The sequence below is a fragment of the Nomascus leucogenys genome, chromosome X (assembly GCF_006542625.1).
Source record: "Nomascus leucogenys isolate Asia chromosome X, Asia_NLE_v1, whole genome shotgun sequence".
In the NCBI taxonomy this organism is placed as follows: domain Eukaryota; kingdom Metazoa; phylum Chordata; class Mammalia; order Primates; family Hylobatidae; genus Nomascus; species Nomascus leucogenys.
Window position 1 is genome coordinate 565,447 of NC_044406.1, and position 23,230 is coordinate 588,676.

Consider the following 23,230-nt stretch of genomic DNA (forward strand, 5'->3'; position numbering starts at 1 on the left):
GCAGACGCGGGGAGCACTGTCCCCAGAGCGCCAGTGCCCGGCAGACGCGGGGAGCACTGTCCCCAGAGCGCCAGTGCCCGGCAGACGCGGGGAGCACTGTCCCCAGAGCGCCAGTGCCCGGCAGACGCGGGGAGCACTGTCCCCAGAGCGCCAGTGTCCGGCAGATGCGGGGAGCACCGCACCCCATAGACAGAGGGAAATGAGTAACCTTTAAGCCACCCGAGATGCTGTTATGATTATTCACAGGGTGCACCCACCTGCTCTGAAGGTCGTCCATGTTCAGCTCAGCGACGTAATGGGTGGCAGAGGAGACGGTGACCACCCTCGCACAGTGGCCAAGGGACCCAGACTCTCTCAGCGTATCCAGGAGAAGGTTGGTCAGCAGGAAGTGCCCCAGGTAGTTCAGGCCGAAATGTTCTTCGAATCCATCTCTGGTTTTCCTCTGAGGGACCATCATCACCCCAGCTGGATAAAAGAGAGTATCAGAAGGAGTTAGATTGGGGAAGACAGTGGAGAAATCTCACAGACGGATTCCTGAGATGCACAAATGACCCAGGACATCGGAGGGTGCGGTGTAGAGCTGGCGGCCATGTCTTCCTCCTGGGCCTCTGTTTCCTGCTTTAGGTGTGATGGAGAAGGTTCTAGAAGATCACTGAAGTCCCTTCCTGCCTTCTGTCTCTGCACCTCTGTGCCTTGAGTTTAAAAATAGTAACCGCAGGCCAGGCGTGGTGGCTCACGCCTGTCATCCCAGCACTTTGGGATGCTGAGGCGGTTGGATCACCTGAAGTCAGAAATTCATGCCTGTCATCCTAGCACTTTGGGAGGCCAAGGCAGGTGGATCACCTGAGGTCAGGAGTTTAAGACCAGCCTGCCCAACATGGTGAAACCCCTGTCTCTAGTAAAAATACAAAAATTAGCCGGGTTTGGTGGCAGGGTCCTATAGCTCCAGCTACTCAGGAGGCTGAGGCAAGAGAATCGCTTGAACCCGGGAGGCGGAGGTTGTGGTCAGCCCAGACCATGCCACTGCACTCCAGACTGGTGACAGAGCGAGACTCTGTCTCAAAAAGAAAAAAAAACAAAAAGAAAAATAATAACCACAATGATAACACAGCAACACACACAAGAGAGTGAGAATCATCCAAGTCACCAAATGGGGTCCCCTGGACAATTAATTATTCTGGGCGGCTGGGTGCGGTGGCTCATACATGTAATCCCAGCCTTTGGGTAGGTGAGTAGGGCGATCCCTTGAGGTCAGGAGTTCGAGACCAGGCTGTGCACCATAGTGAAACCCCACCTCTACCAAAATACAAAAAATTAGCTGGGTGTGGTGGTGCGTGCCTGTAGTCCCAGCTACTTGGGGAGGTTGAGGCGGGAGGATTGTTTGAGCCCAAGAAGTGGAGGTTGCAGTAAGCCGAGAATGTGCTACTGCACCCCAGCCTGGGCGACAGAGATCCTGTCTCCCCCCAGAATTCTGGGCAAGAATAGCTGCTATGGCACCCCCTCTTCACTGAGTATCCCACAAACAAATTGCTCAGATGTCCTTTGAGAAATGCTGACCTCAGTATAAACATGGCCTGTCCTCACCCCTAGACCACAGGGCAGGGGTCATCATTCTATAAACATCCTCATCGCCGCAGGTTCTGTGCTTGACACGTTCTATCTGCCAGACACAGAACACCCCCACCCATCAGGCCAAGCTCGGGTGAGCACCTGCTCTGAAGTCCTTGCTGTGGGGGCCTGACCTCAAAGGTGACTTGCCCTAGAAACACGCACGAACCGTATTGCCTTGTACTTAGAGCAGACCAGTTTGCTTGGATATTAATGCCAATGCATATATGTATTTGTATGTACATGGATAACGTAGATGCGTATACACAGGCATGTTATATATGTACCTGGAATTCTGTATCTATCTACACGTAAACTGTACATGCAAATGCAGGCATGTCTATTCATATACATACATGCATATGCATTTGTAAATGTGTTTATATACGTATACACGGGTATATAACTGCATATATGCACAATTAAAAGATATACACCTATAGAGATGCATGTTAGCATGTACATGTGTGTTCATATCTTTACATGCAGACGCATTTTCAAATGCCTATAAATTTGTGCGTGTTTTCTTTTACATATGTTGTATGCCCATGTATGAGTTTGCATGTGTACACATTTATTCACATGTATATACATGTACATACACATTTACATCTTTGCATGTGTATCTAAATATAGTGTATGTATATATGTTTCTAACTGGAATTGTATGATTGCAAGTATTTGCATGTGTTCATACACCTACATACACACAGCGTTTGTCATTATTTGTACATTGGAACGTCTACATGTATTGCACGCATGAACATACATTTTGATTCCTCAGTGGAATCCCATAGTTTTTGCATTTGTGCACATATTTGCATTTGCAAATGCATTTGAGATGTATGATTAATAAAAGCACACATATCCATTTGCATCTGGACACGTTTGTGTTCAAAGATGTATTTCAGTATGGAGCTAAATTGATATTTGATCTGTTTCTCTATTTGTATATATATGTGTTTGCATCTGCATGTGTACACATTTTACTATGCATATGCATTTGTATATGTGCTTGTGTTTGTGTGTATTTTATATGGAGCTCTCTATACATATATGTAGGTCTAGCATTTCTCGTGTATGTATATGTACATCTGCATAGTGTACACCTTTTTCTATGCATATGCATTTGTATACGTGCTTGTGTTTGCATGTGTTTTATATGGAGCTATCTATACATATATGTAGGTCTAGTATTTCTCTGTGTGTTTGTATATGTAGAGGTGTATACATTTTTTGAGGTATATGCATTTCTATATGCACTTGCTTTTGTGTGTATTGTAATATCTGTATGTATTTGTGCCTCTCTACATGGACCCATTTCCCTATGAATTTTTGATGTGTGTGCATTTGTGTACATGCCTGTGTTTGTGTACACAATCTTTCCAGTTGTATTTTATGAACACTCAAAACCCAAGCTGGCTCCTCCCAGACTCAGCATTCCCAAGAACCAAGCAGGAGCCACGTGGCCTTATCGACCCAACTTTGGAACTCCTACAGAGTTGTCACCGCTGCCCCATTCTAGGAATTACGAGACAGTTAATGAGGGCAGCCGAGATTCAAGAGAGGGAGCAGGGACTCCAGCTCCCGAAGAGACGAATGTGAAAAGAATTTGCAGGCCTGTTTTACAACCTCTCGAACCCGCCTTTCAAAACTGTGGATGCACAGGCTGCACTGGATGCCCCATTGCACGGAGGGCCCATGAAAGACGCAGAAGTGGGTCCCGCGGCTCTACACATCCCTGGCCCCAGTGGAGGCTTGACAATTATGAGGTCCGTGAGGAAAAACCAACGTCTTATTCTGGCTGTAGCGTCCACAGTGCGGGTACAGTGCTTTGGGTACAGCAAGGGGGAAATAAAAAATAAACGTGGATGGAGGTCGATTGCTGCTTTTGAGACGTGAAGCCAGCTGGACTTCCTGGGTCGAGTGGGGACTTAGAGAACTCTTCTGTCTAGCTAAAGAATTGTAAAGGCACCAATCAGCGCTCTAAAATGGACCATTCAGCACTCTGTAAAATGGACCAATCAGCACTCTGTAAAATGGACCAATCAGTGCTCTGTAAAATGGACCAATCAGCACTCTGTAAAATGGACCAATCAGCGCTCTGTAAAATGGAACAATCAGCGCTCTGTAAAATGGAACAATCAGCGCTCTGTAAAATGGAACAATCAGCGCTCTGTAAAATGGACCAATCAGCGCTCTGTAAAATGGACCAATCAGCAGGATGCGGGCAGGGCCAAATAAGGGAATAAAAGCTGGCCACCTGAGCCAGCTTGGGTCCCCTTCCACGTTGTGGAAGCTTTGTTCTTCTGCTCTTCACAATAAATCTTGCTGCTGCTCACTCTTTGGGTCTGCACTACCTGTATGAGCTGTAAGACTCACTGACAAGGTCTGCAGCTTCACTCCTGAAGCCAGTGAGACCGCGAACCCACCGGAAGGAAGAAACTCCAGACACATATGAACATCTGAAGGAACAAACTCAGGACACACCATCTTTAAGAGCCGTAACACTCACTGCGAGGATCCGCGGCTTCATTCTTGAAGTCAGTGAGACCAAGAACCCATGAGAAGGAATAAATTCCGGACACATTCTCACAGAGAATGGTGGCAGGGGAGAGGCACCGCCATGCCATTCCAGGCCTGTGGCCTGCTGAAATCTTCAGGGAGAAATGAGCGGACAGGTCAGGTGCAGTCCTTGCTTCTCACCTGCACACACTTTCCAGCCAGACTAACTGCTTCTCCCTCCTACGTGAATATCTAGCTTTCAAAAACACTTCCAGGATAGGGAGAATTTATTCCCTGAGCTTATGCCTGTAAAATATCAGGAGTATAAACCAACCGGGAGGGATCCAATATCAATCAGGGTGCAGTATCAATCAATCACAAGACACACGTGTATTAAACATTCAACAAAATGTACATTCAACACTCCTACAGTCCTCAAAGCCCATCAAACAAAACACTTCTGAGAAGCATGTCAGAATTCACCTCAGGAGTTATCCAGAAAAAAAGCCCAGCCCGGTGGGTCATGCCTGTAATCCAGCACTTTCAGAGGGTGAAGCAGGTGGATCAGTTGAGATCAGGAGTTCAAGACCAGCTTGGCCAACATGCAGAAACCCCCGTCTCTACTAAAAATACAAAATTAGCCAGACGTGGTGGTGCATGCCTGTAATCCCAGCTACTCGGGAGGCTGAGGCAGGAGAATCGCTTGAACCTGGGAGGCAGAGGTTGCAGTGAGCCGAGATCACACCACTGCACTTCAGCCTGGGCAAAAGAGTGAGACTCTGTCTCAAAAACAAACAAACAAACAAAAACCAACAACAAAAAAAACAAAAACACCAGAATAGGTTGCTGTGGGTGGATGGGAAGCTTTGCATTTTGATGAACTATAAACATCCTTTCACGATGCCATTTTCCTCATATTTTATTTGATGTGAAGAATCTGGAGACACACAGCTCAATCCGTGCCTGAAGTGTCATAAATTCCCAGCTTAGGAGAGACGAGCTCATCATGAACACCTGGCTTCTGCATGCGTTGTTTTGAAAGGCAGCTTCAGGGGGCTGTAAAGCAGGCCTGCAAATTCTTTCGACATCCGTCTCCTTGGGAGCTAGAGTCTATGCCCCTTCCCTTGAATCTCGGCCGTGCTCATTAACTTTCTTGTTAATTCTTTCGTAGAATGCCACAGTGAGATAAACACTGGGTGACTTCCAAAGTTGGGTCAATAAGGTCATGTGGCCCCTGCTTGGTTCTTGGGAATGCTGAGTCTGGGAGGAGCCAGCTTTGGTTTAAGAAGGCTGAGCACCTTCAGTCTGACATGCTGGAGAGGCCACAGGTACCTGTTCTTGTTGGCCCTCCCAGCTAAGCCCAGGTGACAGGCTGTACCAGCTTCCCACCACCAGAGAAAGCTATCCTGGACATCCAACCTGGTTAAGCCTTCAGATAAAGTCAGCCCCAGCTGCAGCCTCACAGAAGACCCCCAGGCAGAACTGCCCACATTCCTGTGCCCTGAAAGAAAGTGAATCCGCACAAGCTGTATAGAGAACAGCATGGATGTTCCTGTCGAAGAACTAAAAGCAGATCATTCGCTCGATCCAGCAATCCCACTCCTGGGTAGCTACCCAAAGGAAAAGAAGTCTTTATATCAAAAAGATACCTGCAGGCCAGGCATGGTGGCTCACACCTGTCATCCCAGCACTTTGGGAGGCCGAGGCGGGCGGATCACCTGTGGTCAGGAGTTCGAGAGCAGCCCGGCCAACATGGCGAAACCCCATCTCTGCTAAAAATACAAAAATTACCCAGGCGTGGTGGCACATACCCATAACCCCAGCTACTTGGAACGTTGAGGTAGGAGAATCGCTTGAACCCGGGAGGCGGAGGTTGCAGTGAGCTGAGATCACACCACTGCACTTCAGCCTGGGTGACAGAGTGAGACTCCGTCTCAAAAATAAATAAATAAATAAAATAATCAAACAAAACAAAACAAAAAAACATACCTGCACCTGTCTGTTTCTTGCAGCACAACTCACAATTGCAAACATACGGAATCAATCTAAGTACCCCTCCGTGGAGTACTGGATAAAGAAAACAGAATGGAATACTACTAAGCCATCAAAAAGAATGGAATTGTGTCATTGGCAGTAACTTGGATAGAACTGGAGGTTATTATCCTATGTGGAGTCACTCAAGAACAGAAAAGCAAATACACGTTCTCACTTATAAGTGGGCGCTAAGCTCTGGGTATGCTTCTGGCAGCGAAGGGGCATACGGAATAGAGGAATACACGTTAGAGACTGAGGGTGGGGCTGTGAGTGAACCTGTCACCCAGGAAATGGCCACGGTACCCAACAGGTGGTTTTTCATCCCCTGCCTCCCTCCCCCTACCTTCTAGCAGTCAAGAGTTTCTGCTCTTCCCATCTTTGTGTCCATGAGTATCTGCTGTGTACCTTCCAGGTATAAGTGAGAACATGGAGTATTTGGTTTTCTGTTTCTGTGCTTGTTCTCTTAGGATAATGGCTTGCAGCTCTGAGCAAATTCTTGGTGACAACAGCATCGTTGGGGAAGGTATCTTTCACAAGAGCAGAGGGGACAGTGCTTCTGTGCAGGCAGGTGGTGACCTGTGCTCCAGATGAATCCGAGCCTTGCTAGGGACTTGCCTGGCGGGGAAGCTGCATGCGAATTCCTGCACTGTGGCGAATGCATCAGCCACGCGCAGGGGCCCTGGATGCTGATAATTCATCGTTAGTGAGCTACTGAGAATAATTACGTTTATTCCTATTTTATTATTATTATTTTGAGGTAAACTCTTGCTCTGTCACCCAGACTGGAGTGCAGTGTTGTGATGTCGGCTCACTGCAACCTCTGCCTCCTGGGTTCAAGCAATTCTCCTGCCTCAGCCTCCCGAGTACATGGGATTACAGGCGCCTGCCCCGATGCCCAGCTATTTTTTGTATTTTTAGTAGAGATGGGGTTTCACCATGTTGGCCAGGCTGCTCTTGAGCTCCTAATCTCAACTGATCCTCCCGCCTTGGCCTCCCAAAGTGCTAGGACTACAGGTGTGAGCCACTGCACCCAGCCCTACTAATATTATTATTTTTTTGGAGACAGGGTCTCGCTCTGTCAACCAAGCTGGTGTGCAGTGTGTCCATATTTTATTTTATTGTATTGTGTTGTATTTTATTTTTTATTTCATTTTTTTGAGATGGAATCTCACTCTATTGCCCAGGCTGGAGTGCAATGGGTTGATCTCGGCTCACTGCAACCTCTGCCTCCCAGGTTCAAGTGATTCTCCTGCCTCAGCCTCCCAAGTAGCTTGGATTACAGGTGTGCACCACAATACCTGGCTAATCTTTTTTTTTTTTTTTTGTATTTTTAGTAGAGATGGGGTTTGTCATGTTGACCAGTCTGGTCTTGAACTCCTGACCCCAAGTGATCTGCCCGCCTCAGCCTCCCAAAGTGCTGGGATCCCAGGTGTGAGCCACTGCGCCCGGCCATGCACCCGTATTTTAAACCGCAGTGTCATGGAGACATTTCTAGGCAGCAAACCCACCTGAAATGCTGATATTTGCGGAAAGAAAGCCTGACATATGCTGAAAGAGAAATTGTTTTGTTGTTGAGTTGTTTGCCAATGGCTTTAGGTATTAATTTTCCTCTTCCTATGTAAGCAGAGCATTGAAAGATCAGATTGGTGTCAGGTAGGGAGAGATTGGATGGGTGCCTGAGATGCCTGTTAGGAGGCCATTATCGTGGCCTAGGAAGAGATGATGGTACCCCAGAGGAGGGATTGACGTAAGTCAGAAATGCAGATTGAGTACTAGTTAGACAATCGGTGGCAAATTCAAATGCCTGTAGGCTTTTGTATGTGTTTTAAGTTTTCTATAATCATGTTTTTTTCGGCATCAATAAAATTCTATTTATTTTTGTCAAGTTATTATTTTCTTTTAAATCAAAGGAACGTATAAAAAAGGTGCACAGGACTGGGCACGGTGACTCACACCTGTAATGCCAGCACTCTGGGAGGCCGAGGCAGGCGGATCACCTGAGGTCAGGAGTTTGAGACCAGCCTGACCAACTTGGTGAAACCCCGTCTCTACTAAAAATACAAAAAAAAAAAAAACATTAGCTGGGCGTGGTGGCAGGCACCTGTAATTTCAGCTACTTGGGAGGCTGAGGCAGGAGAATTTCTGGAACCCAGGAGGCAGAGGTTGCAGTGAGCCGAGATCATGCCACTGCACTGCAGCCCCGGCCAACAACAGCAAGACTCTATTTCAAAACAAAAAAAAAAAGGTGCAGAGATCATGAGGGAAATCTCAACGGAATCATCCAAAGTGAGCACGCTCCCTCTCGGGCAACCGCCTCCCACATCTGCACCCCGTAAGCCCTTTTGTGACCCACAATTAATCACATTCTTCTAAGGTAACTACGATTCCAATTTCCATTACCATAGATTTAATTTGCCTGTTTTTTTCTGGGAGGCGGAGGTTGCAGTGAGAAGAGGTTGTGCCACTGCACTCCAGCCTGGGCGACAGAGCAAGGCTCTGTCTCAAAAAAGTGAATAAATACATAAAATAATAATTTGTCTCTTTTTTTAAATTTTAATTTTTGAGATGGAGTCTCGCTCTGTTGCTAGGCTGGAGTGCAGTGGCACAATCTCGGCCCACTGCAGCCTCTGCCTCCTGGGTTCCAGCAATTCTCCTGCCTCAACCTCCTGAGTAGTTGAGATTACAGGTGCACGCCACTATGCCCAGCTAATTTTTGTATTTTTAGTAGAGACGGGATTTCACCGTGTTGGCCAGGATGGTCTCAAACTCCTGACCTCATGATCCATCCATGTCAGCCTCCCAAAGTGCTGGGATTACAGGCATGGGCCATCGCGCCCGGCCTGTTTCTTAGAATTTCAATAATTTTGGGGAAACCAGTGGTTTTGGGCTACATGGATGCATTCTTTTGTGGTGACTTCTGAGATTCTGGTGCACAAGTTTTAATCATCAGCAAATATACTGATGTTTCATTGCGATTTTCCTAAGGAATAAAAAAACCCTGTGGCCATGTCAGTGTATCGGGTGCCGTCCATGTTAGGAGCATTCACGGAATCTGTCTCTTCACCAATTCAAAGGTGGAGAATACACAATAAAACTATCATTCATTGATCTGCCAGTTCAAAGGTGGAAAATACACAATAAAATTATCGTCCATTGATCTGCCAATTCAAAGGTGGAAAATACGCAATAAAATTATCATTCATTCATCTGCCAATTGAAAGGTGGAAAATAAACAGTAAAATTATCATTCATTGATCTGCCAACTGAGAAAATATGCAATACAATTATTCATTGGTCTGAGCACCTAATGGCATTTTACTGGGGAGTGAACACTCAGGGTCACAATCACATATTGTGCCTCAAGCAGTGAACGAAGATGAGGTGTGTCCTGAACAGGGGAGGAGATGGGAGAGTTCTCCGCTCTCCAAGCGGAGAAATCCAAAGAAAGGAGAGTGGTGGGGATGAAAGGGCAATGAGAGAGAGAGAGAGAGAGAGGAGAGAGAGAGGGAGGGCAAAGAAGAAAGGAAGAGAGAAGGAGAGGGAGGAAATAGGGAGAGAGATGGAGAAGGAACAGGGAGAGAGGAAGGGCAAACGAGAGGGAGAGAGAAGGAGAGGGAAGAAGTGGAGAGTCAAACAGAGAGAGAGACAGAGAGAGAGAAAGACAGAGAAAGGGGGAGAGAAGGCAGGCAAAGGAGAGAGGAGGAGAGACGGGGGAAGGAGGAAAGAGAGAGAAGGGGGAGAGAGAGGAAGAGAAAGGAGATAGAGAAGGAGAAGAGGGAGGGTGTGAGAGAGGGAAACGGAGAGAGAGAAGAAAGAGGGGAGGGAGAGAAGAAAGAGGGGAGGGAGAGAAGAAAGAGGGGAGGGAGAGAAGAAAGGGGGGAGGGAGAGAAGAAAGGGGAGGGAGAGAAGAAAGAGGGGAGGGAGAGAAGAAAGAGGGGAGGGAGAGAAGAAAGAGGGGAGGGAGAGAAGAAAGAGGGGAGGGAGAGAAGAAAGAGGGAGGGAGAGAAGAAAGAGGGGAGGGAGAGAAGAAAGACGGGAGGGAGAGAAGAAAGAGGGGAGGGAGAGAAGAAAGAGGGGAGGGAGAGAAGAAAGGGGGGAGGGAGAGAAGAAAGGGGAGGGAGAGAAGAAAGAGGGGAGGGAGAGAAGAAAGGGGGGAGGGAGAGAAGAAAGGGGAGGGAGAGAAGAAAGAGGGGAGGGAGAGAAGAAGGGAAAAGGAGGGAGAGAGGGAGAGAGAGAGAGAATGGGAGAAAAGGAGAGAGAAGACGGGAGAAAGAGGGAGAGAGGGAGGGAGAGAGAGGGAGAGAGGGAGGGAGAGAGGGAGGGAGAGAGAGGAGGGGAGAATGGGAGAGAGAGGAGGGGAGAAAGGGAGGGAGGGAGGGTGAGAGAGAGAAGAAAGAGAGGAGAGAGAAGAAGGGAGAAAGAGGGAGGGAGAGAGAAGGGAGAAGGGGAGAGAGAGAAGGGAGAAGGGAGAGAGGGGAGAGAGAGAAGGGAGAAGGGGAGAGAGAGAAGGGAGAAGGGGAGAGAGAGAAGGGAGAAGGGGAGAGAGAGAAGGGAGAAGGGGAGAGAGAGAAGGGAGAAGGGGAGAGAGAGAAGGGAGAAGGGGAGAGAGAGAAGGGAGAAGGGGAGAGAGAGAGGGAGGGAGAAGGGAGGTCGAGAGCAAAATAGTAGAAGGGGGGACGGGTGGGTTGAGGAGAGAGAGAGACAGAGAGAAAAAGCAAAAGGGAGAGGAAAACCAAGACAGTGAAGAGGTGGAGAGAATGACAGAGAGACAGGGGCAGAAGGAGGAGAGAGAGAGACAGAGCGTTACAGAGAGAGAGAGGAGAAAAGCATTGAGTAACTGAAAAACCACTGCTTCTCAACCCACTTCCTAGAATCTCGGGAGGGCGGTGGGAAGGATGGAGCCAGTCCAGGGAGGCTATGGGACGGACGCCCTGAACATCCAGCCTTCTCTAGCAGGGAACAGCCTGCCGCAGAGTCACAGCAGACCACATCCCATGCTGCTGCGAACACCAACACTAAAAGAACATGCAAATGAGGAGGCGCCATCGGGAGAGGCAGAGGAAACCACTACAGAACAGAAAGCTACTCTATCCACAGGAGAGCAGCTCTGGAAGAGAAGCAAACAGAAGGCACACAGAACAAATGGTCTACACCTGTTCAGACTCAAGGATCCGCTGACGAATGCATAAGCTGTGATGCGACACTTTCCATCTTCCAGATGACTGTGGAGCCCGATTCACACAGAAAATGCCAGGTGCCCACAAAGACAGGAGATGGCTGCTCAGGTGTCTGTCCACCAAAAAGTGGGTCCTCAGTGAGGACCGGCTCCATTGCACCTCAGTCTTCTGTCGATGCAAAACTGCACACCTGGGCTTCCCCTGAATGAATCTTCCTTAACTCTCACGGGTCTTCTAGGTGCCCTGTGCCCATTTGCTCATTTGAATGAACTCATTAGAATTCATTCATTCATTTGCATCATTTGAATTCACTCCTTCCTTTGAATTCACTTGTTCCTTTGAATTCATTCATTTGAATTTATTCATTTAAATTCACTCATTTGAATTCATTCATTCCTTTGAATTCGTTCATTCCTTTGAATTCACTCATTCCTTTGAATTCACTCATTCCTTTGAATTCACTCATTCCTTTGAATTCATTCAGCCTTTTAATTCATTCCTTTAAATTCACTCATACCTTTGAATTCATTCATTCATTCCTTTGAATTTATTCGTTCTTTTGAATTCATTCATTCCTTTGACTTCATTTGTTCATTCATTTGAATTCATTCCTTCCTTTGAATTTATTCATTCACTTGAATTCATTCAGATTCACTCATTTGAATTCATTCATTCCTTTGAATTCATTCCTTTGAATTCATACATTCCTTTCAATTCATTTAGTCCTTTGAATTCATTCGTTTCTTTGAATTCATATGCTCATTCATTTGAATTCATTAATTAGAATTCATTCATTTGAATTCATTTGTTCATTCCTTTGAATTCATTCGTCATTTGCATTCATCCATTCCTCTGAATTCATTCCTTTCTCTGAATTCACTCATTTGAATTCTTTCATTCATTCAAATTCACTCATTGGAATTCTTTCATTCATTCAAATTCACTCATTTGAATTCATTCAAGTGAATGAATGAATTTGAATGATGAATGAATGAATGGGTGAACAAAGAACTGTACCAAAAAACAAGAGTCTTTAGGTCTCTGGCCAGGGAAGAATCATTGTTATTTTTCAGGGTCACCCTGTATCATGGACGTATTTCTTTGGTGGTAGGGAAAATAATGCTTAGTAATTCTTTATCTCAGAAAGAAATTCATCCATTAGAGTTATGGGAAGATGTCTGACAAGGATAAATCTATAAATCCTCTGCAGTTATTAAAAATCTATCAATTTTCAGACATGGGGATGGGAAGCTAGATAAATACAATTTTGAAGTGAATAAACCATAAATATTGGCTCTGCAGGAGGTCTACTATTGATTTATTCTTGCGCTTGATAAATCATCACGTTGCCTCTGGGCTTCCCACAGCAGCCAGACAGAGGCAGTCGGGTTCTATTTTCAACCCGCTAGCAAATGAAAACAATATTCTATGTCTGAAGTATTTAATGTTTGCAAAACCTTGATTGCTCTCTCTAAGAATAAAAAAAGAAAAGCACAAAGTGTAGCTCCTTCTTGCCTTGGAAGTCACACTTGTTGAACTCAGCTGGGGGCTGTTTTCCATGAGACTTGAGGCATGTGGCTGACTAGCAGGAGTTTTGGAGGGAAGGTTCTGGGGAAATAGTTTAGGGCAGCAGTCCCCAACCTTTTTGGCACCAGGGACCACTTTTGTGAAAGACAATTTTCAGAAGAGAGATGGTGGAGGTGGAATGTGGAGGTGGAATGTGGAGGTGGAATGTGGAGGTGGAATGTGGAGGTGGAATGTGGGGATGGTTTGGGGATGATTCAGGTGCATGACATTTATTGTACACTTTATTTGTATTATTATTACACTGTACTATATAATGAAATAACTCTACAAGTCACCATTATATATAATCAGTGGGAGCCCTGAGCTTGTTTCCCTGTGACTAGACAGTCCCATCTGGGGGTGATGGGAGACAGTGACAAATCATCAGGAATTAGTTTCTCATAAGGAGCACACAACCTAGATCCCTCACATGCACAGATCATTGGGCTTTAGATTTTCATAAGAAGTGCACAACCTAAGCCCCCCACATGCACAGTTCACAGTAGGGTTTGTGCTCCTATGATAATCTAATGCTGCTGCTGATCTGACAGGAGGCAGAGCTCAGGCAGTCATGTGAGCAATGGGGAGTGGCTGTAAATACAGATGAAGCTTTGCTTGTTCACTTGCCACTCACCTTCTGCTGTGCAGCCGGTGTCCTAACAGGCCATGGACTGGTACTATGACCTGGGGGTTGCAGAGCCCTGCTTTAGGGGTCGGCAGACCCCCTGCTAGCCTCTTAGACACTAAAAGTACCACCACTGGAGTCCTTCCCTGAGGCTGCCTGTAAATGGAAACTCTATTCACATATGTTGACACCAGCAATATCCCAAACATACAATCCAGCAATCTCATTTGCACACAACGAAGAAGAATTCTGATGCACAAACCAATGAGAAAAATCCTTGATTTCTTCTCTAAGTCATGGTACATCTGGCTCAAGCCTCCAGCACAAGAGCTGGTGATGAACCCATTCTCAGCATTGACTGTATAGAATCCAGCCTGCTTATTTGCACACAACGAAGATGAATTCTGATGCATAAACCAAGGCATGCAACAAATGAGAAAAATCCTTTACTTCTTCTCTAAGTCAAGGTACATCTGGCTCAAGCCTCCAGCACAAGAGCTTGTGATGAATCCATTCTCAGCATTGACTGTGTAGAATCCAGCCTTCTCATTTGCACACCATGAAGATGAATTCTGAGGCACAAATCAAGGCATGCAACGAATGAGAAAAATCCTTTACTTCTCTAAATTAAGGTTCATATGGCTCAAGCCTCCAGCACATGAGCTGGTGATGAATCCATTCTCAGCGTTGACTGTGTAGAATCCAGCCTTCTCATTTGCACACCACGAAGATGAATTCTGATGCACAAACTAAGGCATGCAATAAATGAGAAAAATCCTTTGCTTCTTCCCTAAATCCAGGTACATCGGACCCAGGGCTCCAGCACATGGGCTTGTGCTGAATCCATTCTCAGTGCTGACAGTATAGAATCCAACCTCGTCATTTGCACACCACAAAGATGAATTCTGATGCAAAACCAAGGCAAAAAATGCTTTACTTCCTCTCTAAATCAAGGTTCATCTGGCCCAAGCCTCCAGCACACAGGCTGGTGATGAATCCATTCTCAGCGCAGACTGTGCCATCCGGGCTACTTCTGGCTTGAGTAGCACTTATCCCTGCAGCTTTCCATCCACCCTGGGTACCTCAGGAGGCCTCTTTCCAAGCCCGTGGAGTTCACGAAGCTCCATGGTTCTGTTGCATTTCCAAGAGAACCAAGAGGATCTGTCAACAACAGACTGCCTCTCTGCATTTCTGTCTTCTTGTGAAGAGTGGGCAATGGGTACTCAACACAGCCTCCAAAAGTGAAGTCTCCAGCTCTTTTCTAGAAGCTTCTGTCTGAACCCTCAGAGGAAAAAAAAAAATCCAGATCCTCTGCAACTGAGCTCTTCTCAACAGTGACCCCAGGGACAAGATGAACCTTAGCCACAAAAACCTACAGGGAGTCCAGGAAAGCCATAGCCCAAGCAACCTCTTGAAAGATGTAGAAGAAAAAGATAAAAGAAAGAAAGCGCCAAGTGTTATTTCAAGCCATCATCTTGTAACAAATGGATTCTCATTATCACCTCCTGGAAATGGTGTTCTGAGCAGCACAGGCTGGGGAATTCCGGGGAGGCTTGAGATGCAATCTTCCCTGTACTTTACACGACGGTGTTGTCACATTGCAAGAGGTGTGTTTTCCAAGGCAGGACATTTCACAGAATGATTATTCGTCCAGTGTTTGTTTCCTTTGCTAGAGTATGATTTCCATGAGGTCAAGAATCTTATTTATTATTGTATTTTTCCTGCAAGTGAAGTATGTGAAGGGCAGAGTAGTAGGTAGGTACGGCAGATTGAATAATGCGCAACTCACGATGTCCAGGTCCACATTGTTCATGTGGGAGACAGAATCACGACCCCAAAAATGCCCACATTGTAATCCCCATGTGGGAGACAGAATAATGACCCCAAAGATGTCCATATCCTAATCCCCATGTGGAAGACAAAATAATGGCCCCAAAGATGTCCACATCCTAATCCCATGTGGAAGACAAAATAATGGCCCCAAAGATGCCCACATCCTAATCCCATGTGGTAGACAGAATCATGGCCCGAAAGATCTTCATATGCGAATCCTCACGTGGTAGACAAGAATAACGGCTCCAAAGAGGTCCACAGCCTAATCCTCATGTGGAAGACAGAATAACGGCCCCAGAGATGCCCACAACCTCTTCCCACCTTGGAAGAGTAATAACTCAAAACATGAAAAAATGTCCATGTCCTCATCTCTGGAACACATGAAAATGTGACTTTCACGGCAAAAGGGCCTTTGTAGATGTGATTCAGTGGAAGATCTTGAGATGAGGTGATTATCTGAGATGATCCTGGTGGGCCCCAAATAATCACAATGGTTCTTCTACAAGGCAGGCAGAAGAGCAAGAGTAAGTGAAGGAGATAAAAAAAAAGAGAAGGCAAGATGAGAGAAGGGAAGAGAAAGGAAGAGAGGGAGAGAGAGAGAACAAGAAAGAGAGATTCAAAGGTGTCTCATTGCTGGTTTGTTGTTGTTGTTTTTGTTGTTTTGAGGCAGAGTTTTGCTCTTGTTGCCCAGGCTGGAGTGCAGTGGCGCGATCTCGGCTTACTGCAACCTCTGCCTCCCGGGTTCACGCAATTCTCCTGCCTCAGCCTCCCGAGTAGCTGGGATTACAGACATGTGCCACCATGCCTGGCTAGTTTTGTATTTTTAGTAGAGACGGGGTGTCACTATGTTGTCCAGATTGGTCTCGAGCTCCTGACCTTACATAATCCACCTGCCTCGGCCTCCCAAAGTCCTGAGGTTACAGGCGTGAGCCACTATCATTGCTGGCTTTAAGGCCGGGTTGGAGGCCATGGGTGAAGAAATGCTAACAGTCTTCTCGAAACTGGGGAAGGAAATACTCTCCTCTAGAACCGGTGTCAGCCATAGACTCAGGAATTTCACACTGGACTTCCTGGCTTGAGGTGCCTCTGAGGCATTGAGCGAAGGTAAAAGGTCTTAGCATGGAAGAAAGATCTAGATAAGTCTAGGAAGAAGTAAACCCAATATGTGCATGAGATTTTCTACAGAAGAGATAGGGTACAGAGACAATGCAACAAGATGACCGTTTCGATTGAAATTCAACCCTGTCCCAGTTCCAGAATATTTTTGTTCCTGAGAGCCCTGTGTGCCTTGTTTAAAATCTGTTGAGAAAAGGAACAGAGGAGAATCCTAGGAACGCAATAGCCATTTCAAAAGGTAAACGTGATGGTTGAGTGATGGAGTATATGCTGGCTATAGCCTGTGTCAACTGGTGTTAGCCTGTATCCACCGTCACAGATGTGGTTCATATACACAGTACTCAGTAAAATTGTGTTCCCCCCAGAACAGAGTAAGATTCTGCTAGAGAAACATATAATATCTGAGATTCCTAATTTTTTTTTTTTTGAAACAGAGTCTTGCTCTGTTGCCCAGGCTGGAGTGCAATGGTATGGTCTCAGCTCACTGCAGCCTCCACCTCCCAGGTTCAAGCAGTTCTCCTGCCTCAGCCTCCTGAGTAGCTGGGACTACAGATGCCTGCCACCACGCCTGGCTAATATTTGTATTTTTAGTAGAGACAGGGTTTCACCATATTGGTCAGGCTGGTTTCAAACTCGTGACCTCAGGTGATCCACCCACCTCAGCCTCCCAAAGTGCTGGGATTACAGGCGTGAGCCACCGCGTCCGGCCAGAGATTCCTAATTTTTTCCGCTTACTGGTGGATGCAAGGCCATACCAAATGGGTGGAAGTCGCTGCACAAAAGTCCTAAGAGGATAGACAGTTCTGTTTTGTGTGTCTCTGTGCAAGGGCACCATATCATGTATGTATTTCCATCTCCAACTGCTCTGTGATAAAGTGCTCCCATTACTAATGAGTAAGGCTGTCACACAGAATGAGGAAACGAGACGTTGGGTTGTATAGAATCTCTCCACAGTCCCTCTAAGTGGTCTCCACATTTGGTGACTTACAATGCTATAATTCTAATCACTTATAATACTGACGGGTCTTCAGCAAAGAAAGTCCACACCCAGTGCTGAGACAGAAGATTCCAAATGGCTGTTGACTGGGAAATCATTTATTCCCACAAAGAAACTTAAGATCCCACCAGGATGGCAAATCTGAAAAGTGTTATTCATCTCCAAGGAGAAGACACACAAAGTTAAGATCATTCCGGACCTTCCAACAAGAGCCACTAGCATTGATAATACGATGTTTCTTAGCAGGCTAAGTACATGGAAATGGTGTTATCTGTAGTTATGTGAGTGGCACTCACACATCATAGCTATGTCTGCATGTATTTTTATGCATAAATACATACACATCATACAACAAATACATATACAAATACATATGCACTCACGCATCATAGCTATGTCTGCATGTATTTTTATGCATAAATACATACACATCATACAACAAATACATATACAAATACATATGCACTCACACATCATAGCTATGTCTGCATGTATTTTTATGCATAAATACATACACATCATACAACAAATACATATACAAATACATATGCACTCACGCATCATAGCTATGTCTGTACAAATTTTTATGCATAAATTGGCATCACACTCTATGTATAGTTTTATATCCCATGCTTCTCCTTTAAACTCTAGAGCATAATAATTTCCAATGAAACAAGTGGGTTGAGAGGGGAGCGTGGATATCTCATCCACTTTCCTATCCTCCAGTCCCATTAATGTTACAGAAAAACATGAAACACATCAAGACAAAAAGAAAAAAAAATTACATGGAAGCTACCACATCTTGGCAGCTGGAAACAGCAGGTATTACAACTTTAGTACAAAGAATAATGCTTTCTCCCTCCTTACAGACATGTCCATATCCTAATCTCCAGAATTTATGAAAATGGTATGTTAGATAGCACAAGGGATTTTGCAGAATTAAGAATCTTTAATGGTCTAGGTGGGTAATGGAGTAATTACATTGGGTAATCACAAGACGCTTTTGCTGATTTTTTTGTCTGCCATCTAAAGTATCAATAACTTGATAAATATTTCATGTATTTGAAAGGAATGTGCTGTCTCTATGGGCTCACTGTTTGACCTACGTCTGTTCTATCCACTGTATTAATGTCACTATTTATTTCCTCTCTGAATTTCCATTTGGTCTCCATCTGAAAGTGATGTGTTAAATTCCACTAGCACACATGTTTTTCGGTGTATTTCTGAGAGCTTTAGTTCTATGTATTTACTTAGTTTGGACATGTCAATAACTGCACCTCCTCAGTGTGGAGGGTTCAGGTTAACTTTTATAAAAAATAAAATGGACTGTAGCAGGGAACGAGGGAAATGGGCATCAGTATCACGAGGAGAAACATTAAGTGTTGCAATGACCTTAAGTGCTCTGCGTGGCTCAAAGAAGGGCTCAAGGTCGACAGTCAGTGTTGCAATGACTTTAACAGCTCAGCCTGGCTCAAAGAAGGGCTCAAGATCAAGGGTGGTTTGTGTTGAAGATTGGCAGATGGGCAGACTGAAAATGGGGAAGGGGAGATATTGACTCCACCTGTCTGGGTGAGAATGTTGAACAGGGGGTAAAATCAAGAGATAAATGGTAATGAGCTTCTAGTGCCCAAATAATGACTCTCAGGGGTATGTGGTGATCGTTTTGTAAGGTTAACATTTGGGAAAACACCAACCCTTAGCATGTGCCTAATACACTTTAGTCAAAGTGGACAAGTCAACATGTCAACTCCATACAACATGTTATCGCGTTTACTATTATTTCAAAGTAACATGCTAACAAGAATGATGCTCTTCAAAGCTATCCGTGAAATGAAGCAGCGAGTAGAAATAGCAGCTATGTTCAATAATTTCCATGGATATCCTGTTTTGCTGAGACGCCTCTCTCGCATGAAAGCTAGAGTTCCTGTTTGCATTCAAATTAACCCCTGGCTTGCAGCAATTTCACCAGGACTCACCATTGTTGATCAGGACATGGAGAGGAATCTTCTTCATCTTGAACTTCTGCACAAACTGCCGGATGGACATCATGGAAGCCAAGTCACAGTATAAAAATTCCACTGGAAAAGGACAACAACAAAAAATACCTGGTTATCTTCCAACCTATTTCAGAGATTAAGAAAATTTCTAAACAGGGCAATGTCATCTAGGAAGTAACACTATTTTTCTGCTCTTTTTGAGATGGAGTCTCGCTCTGTTGACCAGGCTGGAGTGCTGTGGCATGATCTCAGCTCACTGCAGCCTCTGCTTCCTGGGTTCCAGTGATTCTCCTGCCTCAGCCTCCCGGGTAGCTGGGATTACAGGCACATGCCACCACACCCAGCTAATTTTTGTATTTTTTCTTTTTTAGTAGAGACAATGTTTCACCATGTTGGCCAGGCTGGTCTCGAACTCTTGACCTCAGGTGATCCACCCACCTCGGCCTCCCAAAGTGCTGGGATTACGGGCGTGAGCCACTGCGCCCGTCCAGGAAGTAACACTGAATTGGACATGTCAGTGGGGTACAATGAGAGATCATACTCTAGGGAGATCAATGAGTCACATCCTCGTATAGTCCCCTTCCCTTGAGTCTGTGTGGGACCTGTCATTCTCCTCCTGACCTTGACGTGAGCTGATGTTTTGTGAGAGTGCCTTGGGGGCCAGAACCTGGGCATGGCCTCTCTAGGAGCTGACAGCAGCCTCTGGCCAAAAGCCACCAAGATACTCAGATCCCCAGATCCACAGCTTCCAGGAATTGGATTCTGCATATAACCATGTGAACTTCGAAGATCCTGAGCTCCAGAGAGGACCTCAGCCCAGACGACACTTTGGTTGTAGCCTAGTGAGACCCAGAAGAGAGAATGCAGTTACACTTGCCCAGATTCCTGACCCATAGCAGCTGTAGGATAGTAAGTATGAGCCCTTCCATGCTGCTGAGTCTGTGGGTTATTTTGTTACACAGCATATGTAACTGATACACAAAATGACTCAGAAGCAAGGACTTCCTTCTTCTGCAGTAGAGGAATATAGAATATAGAATTTTATATAACAATAAAAGAGGAAGCAATTTATGCATCTCCTGCTACAGATAGTAAGTACGAGCCCTTCCACGCTGCTAAGTCTGTGTTTTGTTACATGGCATATGTAACTAATACACAAAATGACTCAGAAGCAAGGACTGCCTTCTTCTGCAGGAGAAAAATATAGAATTTTATATAATAATAAAAGAGGATGCCATTTATGGATCCCCTGCTACAGATAGTTAAGTATGAGCCCTTCCACGCTGCTGAGTCTGTGTTATTTTGTTACACAGCATATGTAACTAATACACAAAATGACTCAGAAGCAAGGACTTCCTTCTTCCACAGAATATAGAATTTTATGTAATAATAAAAGAGGATGCCATTTATGGATCCCCTGCTACAGATAGTAAGTATGAGCCCTTCCACGCTGCTGAGTCTGTGTTATTTTGTTACACAGCATATGTAACTGATACACAAAATGACTCAGAAGCAAGGACTTCCTCCTTCTGCAGAAGAATAATAAAAGAGGGCATTTTATTTTTTATTACATTTATGTTTTTGGAGACAGGGTCTCACTATGCCCCCATGGCTGGTCTCGAACTGCTAAGCTCAAGTGAGCCTCCCACGTCAGCCTCCCAAAGTGTTGGATTACAGGCGTGGGCAGCTGTGTCCGGCCAAAGATGACATTTTTAGAGAGTAAATGACTCAGGGACAGCTTTGTAACATCACACAGGTAGAGAGGTAGACTTACGTCTATTGTATCCAGTATATCAATTTCACTATTTCCTCTCTAAATTCCCACTGGATCTCCATCGCTGAAAGTGATGTGTTTGATTCTGTTAAAGCTGTTTTTTGTTGTTGTTGTTTGTTTGTTTTTTCAGATGGACTGAGGTTTTGGAGGGAGAGGAACTAGAAAGAAAAGCAAATTCACAGGTATATAATTCTGCCTCCAGGTCCGTAGGTTCAAGTAGGTTGGGAGAACAATGCAACAACCGAAAGTCAGACAGAACAAAATGCATCAAAACTAGCTATTACTTGCAGCAGAGACAGCAGATCTCTGAGGGAAGAAGCAAGTTCCCTTACATTGAGATGGGAAGGTAATTTCTGGCGGGAGGTGGAAGGTGTGGATGATGCTGCCAGTGAGCTGTGAAAGGTGAGGATGGGGAATGGTGTGAGATGGAAGGGCAAATCACAGCATGTGTGCAGAGGTCGGAGGCAGGAGTCCTCAGGGAGGGAGCAGAGGCTGGCTCTGGGGTGGCCGAGAAGAGAACAGCCTTGATCCGCAGGGCTGCTGGTGGTCAGTGTCATTCACAGCCTCCTCGTTGGGGAGCCTCATAGGGGAAAATCATTACTGTAAAAGAACTGTTCATATTTTTATGAAGGCCAGATAACTTTCAGAGGATAAGCAGTGTGGTGTGTGTGTTGGGGGGAGGGGTCTGCCCGTGCCCCCCATGTCTGCGCTGATGTGTAAAATGCCAGCAGTCAATTTTATGACATACACACCTTGCTTAATAAGCTCTATGAGCCTTACTCTCCAAAACTATTACTGCAATGCTCATCATTCCAAAATGAAATGACTCTTCACTCACCATCAGAGAGAGAGGAGAAGAGAGGGAGAGTAAGAATGAGAAAGAGAAATAGAGAGAAGCAGGAGAGGGAAAGAGAGAAAGAGAAAAAAGGAGGGGGAGGAAAAGGGGGAGAGAGAAGAAACACACAGAGATAAAGACAAAGAGACACAGTAAGAGAGAGAAACAGAAAGAGAGAGAGGGACGGGAGATAGTAAAAGGGACAAAGAGAGAAAGGCAGACAGACACAAAGGGGCCGGGGACGATGGCTCATGCCTGTAATCCCGGCACTTTAGGAGGCAAAGGCGGGCAGATCACATGAGGTCGGGACTTTGAGACCAGCTTGGCTAACATGGTGAAACCTCATCTCTACTAAAAATACAAAAATTAGCCAGGTGTGGTAGTGCACACCTGTAATCTCAGCACTTTGGAAGGTGGGCGGAGTTCAGGAGTTCGAGACCAGCCCGGACAACGTGGTCAAACTCTGTCTCTACTAAAAATACAAAAATTAGGCGAGTGTGGTAGCCCATGCCTGTAATCCCAGCTACTTGGGAGGCTGAGGCAGGAGACTCGCATGAACCTGGGAGGTGGAGGCTGCAGTGAGCCGAGGTCGCACCACTGCACTCCAGCCTCAGTGACAGAGCAAGATTCCATCTCAAAAAAATAAGAGACAGAGAGTGACAGAAACTGAGAGACAGAGAGAGATAGAGAAAAGAAGACAGAGAAAGACAGAGAGACAGAGAGAAAGAGAGGGAGAGAAAGAGAGGGAGAGAGAGGGAGAAAGACAAAGAGAGCAGACAGAAAAAGAAAGAGAATGAAAGGAGAGAAAGTGTGTGTTAGTTTCATATTCCTTATTGTATAAGGAGAAGAAAAGGAAATGGAGAGGATTTGGAGAAATAGGAACATTTTTACACCGTTGGTAGGAAGTGTAAATTAGTTCAACCATTGTGGAAGACAGTGTGGCGATTCCTTAAGGATCTAGAACCAGAAATACCATTTGACCCATCAATGTCGTTACTGGGTATACACCAAAGGTTTATAAATCATGCTACTATAAAGACACATGCACACGTATGTTTACTGCGGCACTATTCACAATAGCAAAGACTTGGAACCAACCCAAATATCCATCAATGATAGACTGCATAAAGAAAATGTGGCACATATACACATGGAATACTATG

General features: G+C 45.4%; 1 protein-coding gene across 2 annotated transcripts in view; it reads right to left on the minus strand.

Moving 5' to 3' along the window:
- The window catches only part of DHRSX (dehydrogenase/reductase X-linked), a 326,527-nt gene that overhangs the window by 45,499 nt on the left and 257,798 nt on the right, over window positions 1-23,230 (minus strand). For both annotated transcript variants that reach the window (XM_030806545.1, XM_030806544.1), the window contains exons 4-5: window positions 19,438-19,539; window positions 258-465 (exon numbers count right to left, since the gene is read on the minus strand). In XM_030806545.1, the coding sequence (XP_030662405.1) occupies window positions 258-465; window positions 19,438-19,539 (310 nt within the window). The remainder of the gene's footprint in view (window positions 1-257; window positions 466-19,437; window positions 19,540-23,230) is intronic.